Below are 18,340 nucleotides of genomic sequence, written 5' to 3'. Positions count from 1 at the left end.
CTCAGATCTGCTCCCAAGAATCTTCTGGCTGAAACGTTAAGGCCTGTAAAAGCAGTTTTAGTTGAAACAGAAGCGTTTCTTTTTTCGACCCCTCTCCATGCCAGCAGAAATCAAAAATAAAACACCAGACTTCCAATCTCAGTGGTGATATTTTAAATCCTGACTCTGAGATTTACAGCTACTGAGACAACGTTATTCAAACAGTCATCAGGAACGTTTTCCTCCTATGAAAATAATTGTACTGTATAATAAATTAGACACCATCCACGTAATACTGTCCTACCACAAAACATAGTACTTGTATATTTTTATGGATTCATATACATTTAGGCACATACTATATGCACACTCACAAAGTGTGTGCACAGAAGGCAGTTTAATATCTATATTTAAAATAAAAAAAGAAAGAAAGACATCTTGACAAAGTGATTTTTTTGATTTTTGTTGCACTCGTCTTCTTATGCAAAGCAGACATTCAGCGAATGACATTTTTGCACCTCCTGGTTGCATTCAGCTGTTATTGGTTGAGTAGAAAAAAGGTACAGTACAGTTGCATTGCATTTTTTTATCTCAGTGTTCACTTTGTCTTATAATACATTCAGTTTCCAATAAAGAAAGCAAAAGCAATGCTTAAAAATATCAATGCTTAGTAGTTTTGGTAGGTTTTCACTTTGAAGGGAGATCCAACTTATGGTCTAATAATAATAATAATAATAATAATAATAATAATAATAATATAGGTTTTCAACACTAGATGGCGAAATTATGCCATGAAATCGGAATGTGCTTCTATGTAATTTACAATGTGCAGAAAGTCAAACAAATCTTTTAAATATTAAGCATTTACAGTAGAAATAAATAAAAATTGAAGAAATAAATACACTGATGAACAAATATAATAATAAATAGCGATAATATAAGAATGACATGAACACATACAGATTAAAATCAAGCAAACCATACAAAATAATTAAGTGCAAGAGGGGGTAAAAAAATCTCACCAGGAACATATCGAGTGAATGCAGAAACGGTAAAAGCATTACAAATCTGGCTGGTTATTTTCTCAGTGCAGTGTGTTTACCAGGAAATGCCAAACACATTTCCAAAAAAGCCTTGTCTTATACATGCAGCCAAGCCAGCACTCTTCAGTAAAATAGAGCTATCTAGTGCCATTATCCCAAGTCAAAGAAACCTCTTGGTAGCTCTACAGCTTAAACATGGATGCCCTTAATAGCCTGTTTGATATTATCCAAGAGGGCCTTGCACTCTGGAGAGTATTCATGCTCCGAGTTGTTGTACATATCAGTTAATGTGTTCACATAGGCTTCAAAATTATGCTCACTGATGGGTCCCTGCAACAAAAACATGTTTGACTATTAGTGAAAAGAGCACAGAAAGAATGACAATTTGAAGAAAATGAGATTTCTTTCAGGACAGGTTAGACATAATGAGTTGTGGTGGAGTCTGTGGTCAAGGTTTACTGTACCATTTGAGGCAGCTGAATGTCTGTTAGACTGTTAATGAGAGCCTGGCTAAGGCGGGTGAGCTCCTTCAGAAGGCTGTCATTGTGCTGTTCAATCATCTTGTTTTCCTCCTCAATTGTCTTCAGGTTACATTCCATAGACGAGATCTGCTTTCGAAATAAGAAGGAACTCATCAGATTAGGCCAGCGAAGAGCTGAAACGTTTGTGTGACGATCAATATGTCAGAGTAAATACTTACCTGGGTTTGGAGCTGCATCATGTCTGCTTCTATTTTCATGTTGGATTCGTTCAGCTCCTTTATTTCATGATCCAAATGTTGAATATCTTCTTTGTTTTCAACACCTGGGTTAAAGGAGATTATCTCATTTATTATGCTCAAACAGAACATGTTGATATTTTTATGCATGTGCACACGTGTGTTTTCATACAGCACACGGTGTTGGACTCGCTTACCACTGCTGGCTTTCAGTTTGATAGTCATCATCTCTTCCTCTGAGTGTTTTTTCTTCAGGCTCTGTGCATTCAGTGGGCAGCCCGACAAGCTAGTTTAGCAGGCCATGAGTGACAGATTTAGGCAGGAGAATATCACCAAACTTTATCATCAAACAGATTGGTAATGGGAGTAAGGACGCCATTGTACAGTAAGAATGCGACATGTCGACTAGCAGCATTGTTTAGAGATAAAATGGAGGACAGGCTACCTCACCTTCTGTGAGTGGCAAACACATTATTGGCATGTCCAAGGCCGTTGCAGCCAGGCAAGGGACAATGGGGCACTTCCTGTTTACTGGCCTTCCAGGCAAAGGGCAGCCCATTGATGGACGACTCCTTCTGTCTTTTGGCAGCAAGTGGACAACTGCCTGCACTGCGGTGGGATGTGTATTTCCCCGATATATGGCCCTGTCCGTCACATCCAATTACTGGACACCTACCAGTGAGATGAACAAAGAGTAGAGGGCGGTTAAAAAAAAAAAACCCTGCATACCCTGCTGAAAATTTAACTAGCCTTGCATTTAGTAATAATATTTGTGTGCGACAGACTAAACACAATTTTTTTCACTGCATGAAAAAAATAACTTTAAAAAAAAAAATCTCTTTCAATAATTAGACCGGAAGATTTGTTAACCATTAAGTTGATTAATCCATCCAAATGCTGATTAAAAACCAAGAAATGCACTCAAATAATCACATTAAGTCAAAGTTACTAATCCACTAAAACTTGAACGAGCGCTCTGTTCAACCCATACATTTTTAGGTGAACAATATTTGTGCTCGAAAAACGTAAGCACAACTCAGGCTGAATGTCATTAAGAGTTTGTCGGTTGCATTTCCAGGCATGTTTTCTGAAGGTCAGTAATGGAGTGACATGAATTACAGATAATTGTCATGTATCCCCTCGTGCGAAAGAATGTAATTTGGGGGTGGATCACCCTCTCCCTCATTGATAAAGGTGAAAGGTCGCCTGAGATGATACAAATGGCACACATACTGTAAAGTGCTGCTCCGAAAAAAGCCTGTTTCAGCATTTTTGTTACTCGACAGCACAGCAGCACTTAGAGGACAAAACAACAGCCGTCCCATTACTTACATCTACCACAGGTAGCTTGATGCAAGGCACACGGACAATGGAGGCATGCCATATGGCCCACTATTTACAATAATCTAGGGACATTTGCTACTCCCCCCCTCCTTTCTCTCCATTCCTCTCTTAATGTGTATGAGATCTATTCCAGTCTAATTCCTAAGCTCATGCCCTTGCATTAGTAATTAAAAAGAAAAAAAATCACTGTCCAGATGTATAAGTAAACAAAGGCTCATATATCTGACTTCGGATTTAAGCAGCAAATCAATTACATTATTTTTCCCCCAATAACACTTTCACAGAAGACAATGATTAAGCTGCAACCGAGTGCAATGCCATTGAGAGTTCAAACATTTTCTTAATATACTATAATTATAAAGAAAGCACTCAGTGACGAGTGATAAGCCAGATATTCCACTCAGAAAATAGAAAAATCCAACAAAAACACGCTGCTAATCCTTAAAATAATTCACTAATGTTGGGACAAGAGAAGTATTATTTTCTTTGTTTAACTTAATGGCCTGCAGGTATAATGCCTCCCCGGGCAATGAAGCGTGACACATTTTTGCTGTGTTTCATTGTGTATCTGGAAAACAAAAATACATGACAGCATAGCATGAGGGGGGAAAAAAAACATAAAATCTCTTACTTAAGCTCTTGCTCATCTTTGTCATCCTTGTTTGGTGTGAGCTTCAAACCTCCTTTTCTGGCACGTGGACATCCTGACAAGCTGGAAGTAGTTGAAGACCGTGAATTAACGCAAAAGAAAAAAAAGATAGATAGATAGATAGATAGATAGATAGATAGATAGATAGATAGATAGATAGATAGATAGATAGATAGATAGATAGATCTCAGTCAGATGAAGCTACAAAAACAAGAACTCAAAAAGTGCAGCATGTTTGCAGCATAAAGTGAGACTTTCACCATCTGTTTGAATGCCATACATCTGACAAATGTATTTCATGCTCGGTTGTGATGATTTCTCTCAGCTACCTTCTGTGCGAAGCATAGTTCCCGGTCACATGTCCAGATCCATCACAACCAGGTGTTGGGCACCTGCAGGTTGAGAGACACAGACACCAGGTGCTTTTTACAGCAAAAGACTGTGAGCAGAGCAGTGGATTCATGCTAATATTGCAGAAAAGTAGTACAAATGGCAAAACAACTTCATGATGAATGGAAATTGTGCATAATGTGTAGAAAGGAAAGGGAAAAGGAAAGTAGAGGCAAAAAAAACAAGCTGCCTATTTTAATGTGAAAATCCTTTAGCAACAATAACAGTTTTCAAAAACACATACTTTAGTTCCTGAGAGTTGGCTGCCATCAGTGATTTGAGTGTTTTGTCAGCCAGGGGACATCCAGACACACTAGAGAGGATAAAGAGCTAACAGTCATTTTAATTCACTCTTTGATCACAGTTGAATTAAATAATCTTAATACAATGTCTCAATGCATATTTATACAACATTTATTTGAAAACACACACTCTGCTTCCTCTTCCTCGTGTAGACAGCTTTTTTGTGTCAACACACTTTAAAGACTATATAAGCTATGTGACAAGTTTGCAGACATAACAATCAGCATCAATAAGCACTGTTTCCCTTGTCTATATATCTGCTAGCTGGTACTAATGAGAGTGTAATTAATTACGGTACCTCCGATGTGATGCATAATTCCCCGTCACATGGCCGCTGCCGTCACAGCCTGGGGTCGGACAGCTGCATGAGAACACAAAGCGTTTAATGCGCAGATTACTCCACTTCCCACAGACTTTGCTAAGCTTGAACTAAAATCTTTCTTTGACACTGAGCACCTTTTTTTTTCATGGCCATTAAAGAGAAAATAGAGTTAGTACAGCGGGAAGTTTAGTAGAAAATTATTATTACGCTGCTCAACATTCAGTTTAATGATGTCTCTGAATCTCACTGGGGAGGAGAAGGGTGGTGGGGGTGCTGTGCTGCAGAAACTACAGGATCCTACATTTCTTGTGAAGAGACCCAGCAGAGCATGCACTCTAGCTACAAGAGTAGAGTTAAGCTTGTACAGGACATACAGGGAGACAACTCACTTTTAAATTTCTTGTCCACATGAACCTGCAGACATACCAGTTACAACCATATGTAACACAGTGAGCGTCATTTGTTCTGACCCACTTTTATCAATGTATGGTTTGGAGTGACACTTTTTTCTTATTAATACTGACCATCTGCCAGCTAAAAAGGGAAAATCACATTACACACATTTGACTACATAATAAAGATGTTTAAACTGTTTAACTTCTCCATACCTCAGAAGCTCCTTTTTTGAGTCTCGTAGTGGCAGCTTGGATTTGGAGCTTATCAGACTGCCGTCTCCTTGATAGAGTTGCTCTTCCAAGGAGACCTGATCATAATCCTCCTGCAGAGAAAGGAATAATGACAACATGGCTTTAACTGTCCAGAAGTATCAAACCTTACTCTGCAATGACCTAAAAGTGAATAATTAATGAAATCCCCTGTGTAATACTCTAAAAACAAGTCCCGAGGGAGGGGGGGGATGGAGAGCAGAGCAGAGAGATTATGCTGAAGGATACTCATACAGTAGTAAACCATACATCCTTTTAAACTCATACTTAATCCACAGAGTTTATGATGTACAGCCACGACGTATGGATTTCCTTTTTTGTTTTTTCCTCTTTGTCTCCCACACACACACGAGACTGTGCTGCAGTCACCAGATGTTGTGTGTGTGATATAAAAGCAGGCCAAATGTGATAACTTTTGATGTCTGCTACAAATGAATACCACCTGTGAAATAAAAGAGCCCAGATTCATTCAGAGCGAGCCCTGGGCAAGAATGATACAAGAAGAACAGATTAGCTCACGCGTAAATGTATTGAATACTTTGTATAGATTAACTGATCTGACTGGAGCTGCTTGTGTGGTTTTTGATCATGTTATCAGAAAAGATCTTACAAGCATATTTTTAGGGTCTTCGTTTAGGCAGATTCAAGTTTTTTTGGTGACCTGTTAATAGTTCAGCTTTTTGACTTAAGAGGAAAGTTTCATACAATATACATTCTAATAAATAAATCTCGTTGAGTGCTTTGACCTGAAGTCAATATCTCTAAACTCCAGCCTACAGCTTTATGACCCGGAACATTATTAACCTCTTTTCTTCATTTGTTTATTTATGAAGTGTGTGTGCAGTTTTGCATGCAGCATGCAAAATGTGCATTGTTTGACCCTAACATTCTCATCCTACACCACCCACTTTTCTCAAGTGCTTAATGCAAATCCTTATTTTTTTTTTTTTTTTTTTTTACCTCTTTGTCTTGTAAAACGTGGGTTGTGCTGAAGTTGATGGGGATGGGGCTCTCCCAGCTGTCCCTCTCCAACAGCGGCTGGTAGAAGGCGGGGCTGATGAGCACACTCCCGCCTTTGGCTGCGGTGGACTCTGGCGGAGACATTGGGTCGTCCGTAGGTGTCTTGGTCGGGGCTTTAACATTTTCCTTGCTCTTCTTCATACTCAGGTCCAAGGTGCCATTTTCATCCACTTCAATAAGCATGTCCTAAAGACCCCCCACCAACCCAAAAACAAATGTTACACACGTAACATGTTGTAGACGGAAGAAAAATGTGAATTCATTTCAGTGAAAACAAGAGATCAAATACAAGGCATTTTCTAATTACACTCATAGGAATGTAAACAAGACAGCAAGATGACACTTTAAACACAACAACATTCCTCTGAAAACACGCACAGCAAACAAACAATGTATTTAAATAATACATACAGTGGTTATCTCGCACCAGACAAAGTACCAAACTAAGCCAGCGTTAATTCTGCTGAACACACATACACACACAAAAAATAATCACTGGTGTGTAGTTTTTCAGTGACAGCTGTGTCATCTGTTTTCTAGGACACACAACCAAGATGGCAGCTGGGGTGGGGTAGGACTGGGGGTTGCTGGTTTTAGGTCATCATTATTACGGCAAAAATTAAAAAGCTTAATGTGGCATAAGTTTCCCTGCTGACAGATGTGTTGGTCGGTTATTTTTTTTTTTTTGTGCTGAAAAGCAATAGCATAATGACTTATGGCTGTTTTATGGTATTAAAAAGTTGGACCTCATTAAATGCTGAAATCCTTTCCCATAAATGAAACCAATTATTCAGTGCATATGTTTCATTAGACCCTATACATCATTATTATTTTTTTGTAACAAAGGGGAGCCTTTCAAGTTAATTAAAGGATCATTTTCATGACCTCTGGATGTGGCTGTCCAGTTATTTGATGTGTGTGCCTAATCCAAAAAACATCAATCTGAAACAAACGTGATTTATTTAGATATAATGTCAGCTGCAACATAAAATCTTTAGTTTTTTTTGTCTACAATAAATAATGTAATAAAGCCACTGGTTGTTAAATAAGTAAAATTTCCTATTCGTATGCTTTTTTGCAACTGTTTCCAAAAGGTAATATACTGTTCATATGCATATAAGTTGAAGCATCTGACGACATAACACTCTAAATATGGCCCTCTTTTTTCAGACTTGAAAGCTGTTCTTTAATTTGTACGTCCCTCCAAGAACAACTAAGCTGTAAACGAGAACAGATGATTAACTTGCTAACACTGTTTTATTCATTCAGTGGGCTGGTACCTGGTACAGGGCCACATTCTCAGCTCAACAAGCTGGGAGACAAGGATCTGTGCTGTGTAGGTGTGGAAACCTTGAATCATCTACAGTACAGTGTGCATGTATGTAACCCACAGAATGCGATCAATATTAATCATAAAGTGAGCTGGGAAACAGAGTTGAATACAATGCTTTGCCGCAGATAAAAGACAGCAGAAGAGATTTTGGATCTGCGCACGTTTCCAAGAAGAGTTTGGAATTAAACTTTTGTGATGTTAACTCCTTTAGCTGATTGGCTTAATCCATCAGACTGCTTTTAAAGACGAAACGGGTGTAGACACACAGCCTCTGCTGGATCATATAACTAAGCAAAATATCCTCTGCCATCTGCAGCGGGCAAGATGCGTTTTCAGACAACAGTTCAAGGTTTTACATGCCAGCTGATGTCGAAACAAAATACTATACCACATGTTTTATTAAAAAAAAAGAGCAGTAGTAATAGGGGAAGAAGGCTGATTGTCTTTCTTCTTTTGATGTGATTACACAAATTTTCATTTGTGTACATTAAAGCTTTATAGAGTGGAAACCTCCTTGTTTTTCTGCCACCAGAATGCCGGGCTGTCTTTGCCAAATTCTGTCTTTTGATGTCTTCTCTTTTTATACACAAATCAGAGTTCCTTTAAAATGACCACATTAAATACATTTCCAAGTGGTCTAATTTGATTACCTTTGTGGAGGTTGCCAAGGGCCGGCCAGCAACAGCCTCCATGTTCTTCCGGTAGCGCGTGGAGAGGTTAAGGATGGCGGCTGTTGCTGCTGCAGCTTGGAGACCGTCTTCTTTTTTGAATTGACTCGGAGGGCTGTGCTGACCAGAGGTGGGCAGACGGCCACCTGGAGCACAGAGGAAGCCAGGATACTGCTGAGGTGCTAAAAGACAAATAATTAGCAGATCCTTTAGTTGTGGAGGCACCAGGTGTTCAACAAAAACTTAAAAGTACACAGAAAACAAGTTGCATGCTGAGGTCTGTTGGTTTTCGCAACATCAACTGACACTGGATGTTTATTCAATGTACGTTACACTTAAATTTTGAAAATGTGGGAAACTTACAGTCAGGGAAATGGGGCATTTCCTGGTCCTGGTTGGCCCCCATCAGAGACTGTTTGCCGAAGACTTGTGCATCAAAGCTGGCGTAATCAAAGCGAATTCTGCTGTACTTGTCCATGTCTTTTGTGAGGCTAGTTTGGAATGCTGCTACTGGATGAGAGAGCTTGTAGTTTAGCTGGTTCATCTCAAACTTCTTTATTAAGCCAAGGGCTCTGCAAGGAGGGAAATAGATGAAATTGCTTTACTATGTAAAATAATTGACAGAAAACATGTGAGGAAGGTCCAGCAAAAGTTAATATAAAGCAGCGAAAGTGCAGACATTGTTTTTAATCACTGAGGGATGCCAGTGCTTTTGTACACATACAGTCTGGGATCTGATGTGTGTTGTAGATCCACAGCCAGGTTGCCAGACTAATTAATATAGTAGGAGTGGGCATCCTGCCCATGATATATCCACAGGGAACAAAGAGTTCTGCTCTTTTATCATCTCTAATAGAGAGGAACTCACAGGACCAGCAATGGTTGCTTATGTCTGCTTGGAAAGCTCAAAATAGACTGTGTGTTCTGCTGGGATCAGTGAGTAAAAATACCCCACACTCTCCTCAACAATAATAGCGTTTATCACTTTTTTGCATAACCTCAGTTATGCTTGTAGAACTTCAGGCCACTACAGAGCAGCGCTGTAATTATTTTCCAGCATGTGACCACGTTGAGAGCTCTGAAAATGTTATCCGGCATTATACCTCGGTGAACGGTCAGGTGTTTGTCTGCATTTCAGGCTCTCGTCCTGAGGTTTGGAGACTTTCACTGCAGCAGCAATGGGGCAGCCAGAGAGACTACATGGGGAGGAAATCAAACACATTAGCCTAATATTGTAACTCAGCTATGAACGTGGTGCAGATTTTCTAATGGCTTTCTCCTGCCAGTGTACCTCCGGTGGGTGCTACGGTTGCTGTTGACATGGCCTCTCCCTGTGCACCCGGGTGTAGGGCACTTGAGGACGTTTTCATGCATGGCCAGGACTGATGGGGCGACAGAGAACAGACAAGATGGCATTAAGCTCGGATAAGCGAAGAACAATCATTCAATACGTGAGACGTAATCAAGCTTAAGGAATTAGATGGTAAACACACATATGAACTGAACATCTTAGAAATAAATCGTTTCCATGCATTAAAAGATGATTCATATAGCTGGTACATTAGAGCATATAGAGCAAAGATCCTACTGAGACACAGAGAGGAGGAAAAAAAAGCAGGCGGCTTTCTCATTGTGAGGAATGCTGTAATGTGGTTGAAATGTAAATAGCTTAGTGCAAAGACAGGAGACAGCTGATTATATTCTTCAAAACAAGCGCGTCGTTAAAGGTCCGCTCGTATCCTTAGAAACTTCCTTTCTGTACATATCCTCCAATTAGTTTGTTGGAGTTGTCTATTTATTTTTGAATACTGCGTTAGCTAGCCCTTTGATTTGCAAATACTGCCTCCAGACTAAGAGCATGTGCTTTTTAGAAAAAGTTAATTACTTTTTCTGTTCCTTTTGTAACATTACTGTTTAATGTTCAATGTTTGTTGAGTTATATTGAAATGACTTAACAATCGCCAATGTGGAGGCAAAAAAAAAAAAGAATTCAATATTCACACATTACAACACATTACGAGAAAAAGAGGACAGAAAATCCTTTAAGTTTAGTTGAAAAGTTTCATGCACATCTTTTGAATTGAACTAAATGTATAAGCAGGTCTTTCTTGTGCTAAGAGGATTTCAATTACTGTGGCTGATTGTAAATTGTATTTTTTTGTTGTGTGTTTGTGTGTGTGTAATTCACTTATAACTGAGTATATGTGTGTGTGTGTGTGTGTGTGTGTGTGTGTACACTGGACTACTTATGTGACTTACTCTCTGGTGGAACTCGGACTTTATGAGGGCACCCAGACAAACTCCTGTGATGTGGGTACAGGCCAGTCACATGACCAGTCCCATCACAGCCTGGGGTCGGACACTTTATGTCCTTTTTATCTGTCCGTGGAGAGTCTGCAGACACAGTAAATGAACATTTCACCATAAACACACACAGCACCACAACTATAAGATTCTTTAAATAAACAAGCAAGAGGAATACACCTATAATTATTCTCTACTACCCTGAATATACATAATACATAGGTCAACAGATTGAAATATCATGCAAAGCCAGGCACTTTTTTTTTCTTTCAAAAAACCACATCTATTAATCTGTCATTTTAGTTAAGGCTGCAGTTTAACACAGAGCATTCACTTCTTAATGCCCATCCATCGAAAGATTACATCTAGGATTACACATTTAGCTGCAGTCATTTGAAGAATCAGAGGGAAACATGAGAGGTACTTTAGGAGGATTTAAGACTTATGGTCATGGTTAAATATCCAGTTGATTCCTATCAAAATCCAATATTCTGAGTAGTAGCAATTCCATCTGAAATTTTTGTTCTTCTTTATTTTAGTCTGCTTATTTATTACTTCACTTGTTGCCAAAATGTTTTTAGTCCTTAAGAGGATTTCCTCCCTCTGATCCTCCCTGCTTCTTTTATTCCTTTTAATGTTTTTTGAGCGCCCAATCATCCGAATCACAAGTGGTCTGTCTGATTTACACTAGATGTAGGTACAAGCTACTGTTTTTCTTTCAATCAGATCCATTCTGTATGTTTCATTAATACCTTTCCCACCATGATAGCTGAGTCTACTGTCCATCTCCATCATCCTGTGGTGCCTTCTCTCATTTGTCATCTGTTCCAGTAGGAACCGGTCCATCTCTCTGTAGGCATGGTGTAGGGCCTGTCTTTGCTCTGTCTGCAGAGCTATGGCCTGCTCCAACAGGCTGAGGTTCACTCTCCCTCGGCTCATCTCGAGGCTTCTTTCGTGGAGGCCCAGAGCCCAGCCGTCTAGCCGAGGTGGCCGCTCCACCTCTGCCTCCCCCTCGCTGTCCTCCTCTTTGGGGAGCAGCCTGTATCTTAAAGCTTCAGAATGAAAAATACTTGCTCTAGCCATTGGACTACCTAACTCAAGCTCTTCTTTCACGTGGCCGTTCCTGCCTGAAAGATCTTCAGAGGCTCTGGAAGGACTGCAGTTTGAGCTGTTCGCCTTGGCAGACAGCGACAGAGGCTCCCACTCAGCTTCCCTCATGTCTCCGTATGCACTGTGTGGCGATGACGTGCCGCTCATCCTGTCTTGACTTTGGTCTTCCTCTCCGTTATTAAGAGGCTCCTCTTCCTCCTCATCCATAAGGGGCTCACATGTGTCTGGCTCACATTGTGGAGAGCCACTAGGTGTAACGTCGGACCACCTGAGCGAATTGCTGGAGTTTGCCACCCCATCATGACAGCCATTTTTGTTAGCCACTCCATTGACTGCATTTAAGTTTCCATCTAAAAACAACAAGACAACACTGATTATTGTTCAAGTCTCAGCACTTTTGTGACCCTTCAGTCAGATGCAGGATAAGAATTGAATGTCCTTGGTAATCTGCAAATCCTTTTAAGGTTTTAGATTTTCTGTTACTTTCCTATGAATAATATCTTAAGAAAAACATGTTTTTATAACCATCTAGAGGATTTATACAAATACATGCCACCATGAAAATGATAATCATAAGGTTGCAAGATTTCCAAGCAATTCCTCAAGCATATTTTTCATAACATATATAACCCTTCTTTTAGCTAGTTCAACATGAGGAAACCTAGAAAATTTTTCACTTCATCATTGTCTTCAATTGGAGCAACAACCCAATACAGATTTAAGACAGGATTATGAGAGGATTTACAGTTCAGTGGACAGAAAACATCGGTTTTTAATTATGTATTTTTAAGTGCAAAGAAAAGAAAAGCATCAACATGTGGTCATTTGAAAAAAAAAACAAGATTATAAAAACAAATAATTGTTGTTTCTAGGGATGAGAGCAGGAAAAGTGAACATGATTCCTGAAATCACAGATTGTCAAAAATCACAAACATGGAGACAAAAGAAAGGAACATCTCTGTAAGATGTGTGCTGTGTGTGTTTATGTGTGCAGTAAACACCTCAAAAAGTAAAAAAAAAAAAAACTAGGAATAACAATATTTACACAAATCACAGCAGCCAACAGATACAAATGAATCTACACTACCTACAATGAGACAACTGTTAGAACTGACTTATAAATGATGTGGAGCCACACAACACCTGCGTTTCCTTTTTTCTTATGTGGCATTTGTAACTATATCCATACAGCAGTCTGGTCAACTACATGTATTATGTATGTGTAAAAATACTTTAGGCCCCTTACAGACCATTAAAAAGATAACTGAAAGAGTTTTTCTAAAGAGAATACAGATATAAAAAATGAGTTGCTGCATTTTTAAATCTTGCTGTGTGCGTGATAGCCTATATGTTTCAGCATTACCACAGATTAACATAATATATAGGCATTTATTCTTCAGTTTTTACATCCATTTTCATGTAATCTCTCTTTTCCAGCTTATTTTGCTGAGTGCACTCAATAATTTAATTTGTTTTGAACTTTGGCCCCCTCCATCTTTTAGCATAATTCCAGAAATCCCAGTCATATGTACAGACAGCCACAAGACTGTGTGAAGCCTTATCTGCACTGAAAGTCTGATCAGTGGAAACAGACAAAGAGGGTTAGGGTTATCCCTCAAAATGCATCTGAAACAACACTTTATTAACACCACTGATCATATTAAGTCATGGTCAGTGATTAACAATGGAAAGCTATCATCTGGATTGATTCAACAAAATCTCTCTTGATCCACCAAAACCATTCAAACTTATGCTCTATTAAGGCTCTTTGGGCTGTGAGGGGTTTTTACTTCAGCAGTCTCTATCCTCTTAAGTAGCCAGACATTACAGACCGAACCACCAAAGAGTAGGATTCAATAGATAGATAGAGATGGATTGTGAGAATCAGATCACACAGCACAGGGCACCAAACAGGCATTATCAGACAGCTACGACTTATTAATGAGGGCAACACAAAAAAAACTTAATCCTCACAAAAGAGCTTTAAAATATGACAGAAATTATGTGCCACTAATAAAATAAACTAAGTACTTTATATGATATTGTGCTGTGTGAAGTGCAGTGGAGTTTGACGTGACTGTTCTGGTCTCATAAGCATTTTGCCCACATTACAATGTGTTACTGTCTATTCCCTGCTGTGAAAAATATTTTTTAAAAGAGGTGTGTAAAGACAAACACTGCTGAATGAAAAATTAAAGCTTGTTACACGTATTTACATTTATGAGGCAAGCAACAAGGGTTTTGTTTTTCATCCAGATGGACTCCCAGGCCTGACACAGCCGCATACAGTCAGACACATGCACACACACACACACAGAGAGAGAGAGAGAGAGAGAGAGAAGTGCGGTGAAAAAAAGGAAAGAGATTGAGGAAAAAAACTTGGATCCCTCCGGTGGTTTGTGTGTTGGAACAGGTGAACAGTTTGTACTCCAGAATAGCCATTACCAGCACTCTGCAGCAGGGCTGCAGTTGGCTGGAGTTGAACGCAGTGTGGCTTAACCAAACGAGAGGCTTATTTTTCTCCCTTTTTGTTAAAATGCAGATATGACCAGCTTCCCACTGCAAAAATTCTTCCTGCTTCCAGTCCACTTTTCCAATTTTTTTGTTTTTCCACAGAAAATAGCCTTGCAAATCTGACAAAATATGTTCTGAATATGCTCATCAATATTCGTCTTCATTTGACACATTTCAGACTCTTTTTCTTTCCTTTTTTTTTAAAAAAAATCCTGACTTGATTTTTTTTGTTTGTTTTAAAGCACATCCACACTGAATATCAGGTTCTAATAAAGAAAAATATACAGCAATCAATCAATAACTAAAAAAGAAAAAGCAACTAAAATACATAACAACAAAAGGGAAAACTGATGATGCACAGTGAATTACTTAGATAATTGTAATGTAATATGAACCCAGGAAACAAATAAATTCCATTTCCAACGAATCCACACAATTCAGTGAGCTACTCTCCCGGTCCATTTAACTACACACATGTGTACTATAATGAGCTGTAGACATTATGCCTAATTATGTATTAGACTGTGTTAGAGGGCCTAACAAAAGCTTTTGAAAGGGACAATTACGTTTGTTGCTTAGTTACATCGTTAAAAATATACCAAATCAGTGCAGATTATAGTGGGCGAGAATGCACATGTACACCAGCAGCATTGTTGCCAAAATGCACAAAATTCAATTCATTAGGAAAAAAGCAAACATTTTTGCTCGTGAAAAGGACAGTGGCATAAGTGAAAATAAATGATGAAGTGTTTCTGTGGCTAAGTAAAAATCTTTGTTTAAAAACACACACACACACACACAGACAGAACACCAGCCAAGCAATTGTGACAACTCATTTGTTTTTCACAATAGGCAACTTCAATAAAATTCTCTATAAAAGAATGGAGGAAGTTTAATTTAAATCAAAGTGAACTGGTGCACGCCTCCATTCAGTTTTTCATTCTATAGATTCAATGGGTTTGGACTGGCTATTGAAAAAGGACAGATGAGGGGTCTGAAATCTGGCCTCATCAAAAGAGGCTAAAGCCACGCCAAAAATATCATGGCAGATCAGCTGTCAAAACTTCAATTTGTGGACGTGAGACACAACTAATGTGGACCCAGCAGTGTAGTCTTTCACTTCCACTGCACAATGACTGCGGCTGCTGGCTGATGGAAGAGGGAGGGAAATATGAATGCAACAGATGGGATTTTAAAATTCAGCGTCAATTGTTCATCAAAACAGACAAAACAACAGGACATCTGTTTACCTGCTGGAGTGTCAATGTTCCTCAGCTCTTCTTTGTCCTGTGGCGGTGCCAGGTCCTCGCTCTCCTCTTCACATGCCTCGCTGGGGCTGTAGTGGCGGGGCTTCATCAGCAGGGACTTTCTCTTGTTGACGGGGGCACCCTGCACCCCTTCCTGAGCGCTCCTCTTCCTCGCCATGGACCCATATGGACTGGGGAAAAGAGGGGAACGGACAAAAAGGAAAGCAGGGTCAACGAGGCTTCAGTTGGCTAAAATTTAGGGCTCTTTACATGAATCACATCTAAGAACTGGGAAGAAAATACTATAAAAGTAGTGTATTACACATCATAAAATGTTACCTGTGAGTCTCAGTGATGCCGTCAGCAAGCCCTGTGAAATAACAGATAAAAAGTCATGTTTACATTTCCACTGCCACATCTGTCAGCATATTCTTCATCAAAGGTTCAAGGCGACTTTGGGGCTAATGAAATTTTACAGTGTCTTGTAAATATTTGTTTTACAGATAATGTTTTAGGAATGATTCGTCCTGGACTAACTGGGTTATCCAACCTTTTACCACAGATTTTTTTCTTTCTTTTTTTACAATGCCATGGGGAATAATCAGCATAAGGATGTAGAAGTGGACTCTCCATTGATCTGAAAAGCTTTCTATTGGGTCTGCTCATTCTCTGGGTAACCAACAGTTGCCTATGCTTTGACAGTGTTGACAACATGATCTAAAAGGGTAAATCAATTTTCCCAGAGGCCTGCATAAATCTCATTCACAAGTTCTACCCCTACTCTCATGAAGCACAACCAATAATAACACTTTTCATGAATTTCCCCAGATGTAGTAATAGCTCCAAAGCGAACAGGAAGGCCTCAGAGGCCCTGAACACTTGCATAATGACATATCCAGTCTAGAGGTTTTCAATCACACGATATATACACACTCCTTAACTAATTTGAACCAGTGTTTCAATTTAATGAAGTTATTCCCCTCTGAATAATGAAATGCCGGTGCAGTGCTCTTCAAAACGGTAAGATAATACATAAAATTGACAGTTGTAAAGTTGGATTGTTGAACCGATACCCCTAACCCATAGTGATAAGTGGAACCTGTGTATGCGTGTGTGTGTGTGTGTAAGCACGTGTGTGGTTAAAAGCAAACTAAAAAAAAATGGAAAGCTGCACTTACCTGTGCTACTGTTACATGTTTTCAAGGTTTGCTCCTCACCTTCAGAATCCATCTGTAATGAAATAATTAAAATGTACAGATCATCCATATTTTAATACATTTGTTATTTGTATTGTGTATATAGACATTTCAAGACAAAATATTACATCTGAGATCATATTTGAGTTTTGTTAACATTGGTTTACACAGAGCTAACAAGCCTTGATTGCACAACAACATGACAAAAGCTCCTAAAACACCCATATTATGCAAACACATAAAGTATAACGTTGAAAAAAAAAAAGTTTCAAAGGTGACTAAAATGTAATGACACTAAATAATGACGTTAAAGTACAGAAAGCACCTCAGAGTGTGTGTTTAGACAAAAATAGTTGCTAAAATCCATCCACTCTCGCTGGCTGTTGCTTGTGGCTCCCAAATAAAACCTATTAAACATAATTATTCCAGGCTGATGGTGGCGTATAGTGGTCACAGGCCAGTGAAATCTGTGAGTCATAGGATATGCTGTTACTTTTCCCTGGTAATGGGAAACATGACTCCTCTCTCTCGTTTGCTGTTGTGATTGAAGGCACTGACCTGTCATACATTTATAATAGGGGAGCAGGTGTGGCAGTGATGGACCTTAATTTCCTTTAATAAACCTTTTATGTGCCACACTCTTAATGCCACGCCGGGCCCTCAGAGGTCCTGCTCATAATAGGTTCATTACTTTTGATTACTACAGCCTATTGAGACAAACAACTCCCAAACACTATAGATTACATTCTGTAAAAACGAATGTACCTCATTAGTTTGTAACACTTCTCCACACAGACATGCTTCAACATTTTGTGTGAATTTGTTGTTCTGAAGGCAAAATGTTGTTCTTACATCATGCAACCTGAGATTATAACATGCGCATTAATCAAAGTTCAGATGATGTTATCAGTGTAGTGAAATATCACCACTGACTCATAATATTGCCAGTTTTTTCTTTCTTTACGTGACATTTTAGACGTGCCCCTCTTATGTAAACTGCATTTTGTCGTTAAACTTTTTATTCAAATGTTCTCCAGCTAATCAAGAATAATGTGTAATAATACCAGATAGCTACCGCACATTAAATAATGAGGAAATGCTATAAGAATTTTATAGTCAGTCCAATGTTCTTCATGCAATGGTTTCAGTTATGTTTAGGTGTAGGCTTCATGTATATAAGTTTTAGTCTTTTTCAAGGGCATCGAGCATAAATTTCTGATGCATCGTTTGCAGTAAAGAGTTTAATTTACATGACAAGAAATGAGAAGGAGGAGGCCGTGCTCTAAGCCCAGGTAGCCCTGGCATGGCAACAACATAACAAACATGTGATGTGGTGACTGCTAACAAAAGCAAACAAATAGATACAATGATGGTCAAACGGCAGCTTTTGTTTGAGATTCAAAACAATCTGCACGAGTTACTGCTTATTTTTATTATGATGTAGATTAATGACATAAAGAATTCAATCGTGGATATACGGTTCTCTACATTTAGTATGTGTAAGCATCATACATAAATTAATAATACTGTTTTTG

The 18,340-nt window shown here is 39.0% G+C and overlaps 1 protein-coding gene across 3 annotated transcripts in view; it reads right to left on the bottom strand.

Moving 5' to 3' along the window:
• Window positions 1–988: 988 nt before the first annotated feature.
• Window positions 989–18,340, bottom strand: part of st18 (ST18 C2H2C-type zinc finger transcription factor) — a 37,043-nt gene continuing 19,691 nt past the window's right edge. For 2 of the 3 annotated variants that reach the window (XM_028426675.1, XM_028426677.1), the window contains 20 exons: window positions 16,788–16,839; window positions 15,949–15,979; window positions 15,613–15,800; window positions 11,491–12,198; window positions 10,694–10,828; window positions 9,726–9,816; window positions 9,538–9,630; window positions 8,798–9,006; window positions 8,417–8,616; window positions 6,374–6,619; window positions 5,357–5,466; window positions 4,725–4,787; window positions 4,368–4,436; window positions 4,063–4,125; window positions 3,716–3,796; window positions 2,191–2,412; window positions 1,938–2,026; window positions 1,723–1,826; window positions 1,487–1,633; window positions 989–1,352 (listed from right to left, as the gene is read on the bottom strand). In XM_028426675.1, the coding sequence (XP_028282476.1) occupies window positions 1,212–1,352; window positions 1,487–1,633; window positions 1,723–1,826; window positions 1,938–2,026; window positions 2,191–2,412; window positions 3,716–3,796; window positions 4,063–4,125; window positions 4,368–4,436; window positions 4,725–4,787; window positions 5,357–5,466; window positions 6,374–6,619; window positions 8,417–8,616; window positions 8,798–9,006; window positions 9,538–9,630; window positions 9,726–9,816; window positions 10,694–10,828; window positions 11,491–12,198; window positions 15,613–15,800; window positions 15,949–15,979; window positions 16,788–16,839 (3,042 nt within the window). In that variant the 3' untranslated portion in view covers window positions 989–1,211. The remainder of the gene's footprint in view (window positions 1,353–1,486; window positions 1,634–1,722; window positions 1,827–1,937; window positions 2,027–2,190; window positions 2,413–3,715; window positions 3,797–4,062; window positions 4,126–4,367; window positions 4,437–4,724; window positions 4,788–5,356; window positions 5,467–6,373; window positions 6,620–8,416; window positions 8,617–8,797; window positions 9,007–9,537; window positions 9,631–9,725; window positions 9,817–10,693; window positions 10,829–11,490; window positions 12,199–15,612; window positions 15,801–15,948; window positions 15,980–16,787; window positions 16,840–18,340) is intronic. The other variant, XM_028426676.1, reaches the window with a different exon arrangement.

The sequence above is a fragment of the Parambassis ranga genome, chromosome 17, assembly GCF_900634625.1.
Source record: "Parambassis ranga chromosome 17, fParRan2.1, whole genome shotgun sequence".
Lineage (NCBI taxonomy): Eukaryota > Metazoa > Chordata > Actinopteri > Ambassidae > Parambassis > Parambassis ranga.
Note: the sequence above shows the minus strand (reverse complement) of the source record. Positions and strands in the feature narration are given on the sequence as shown.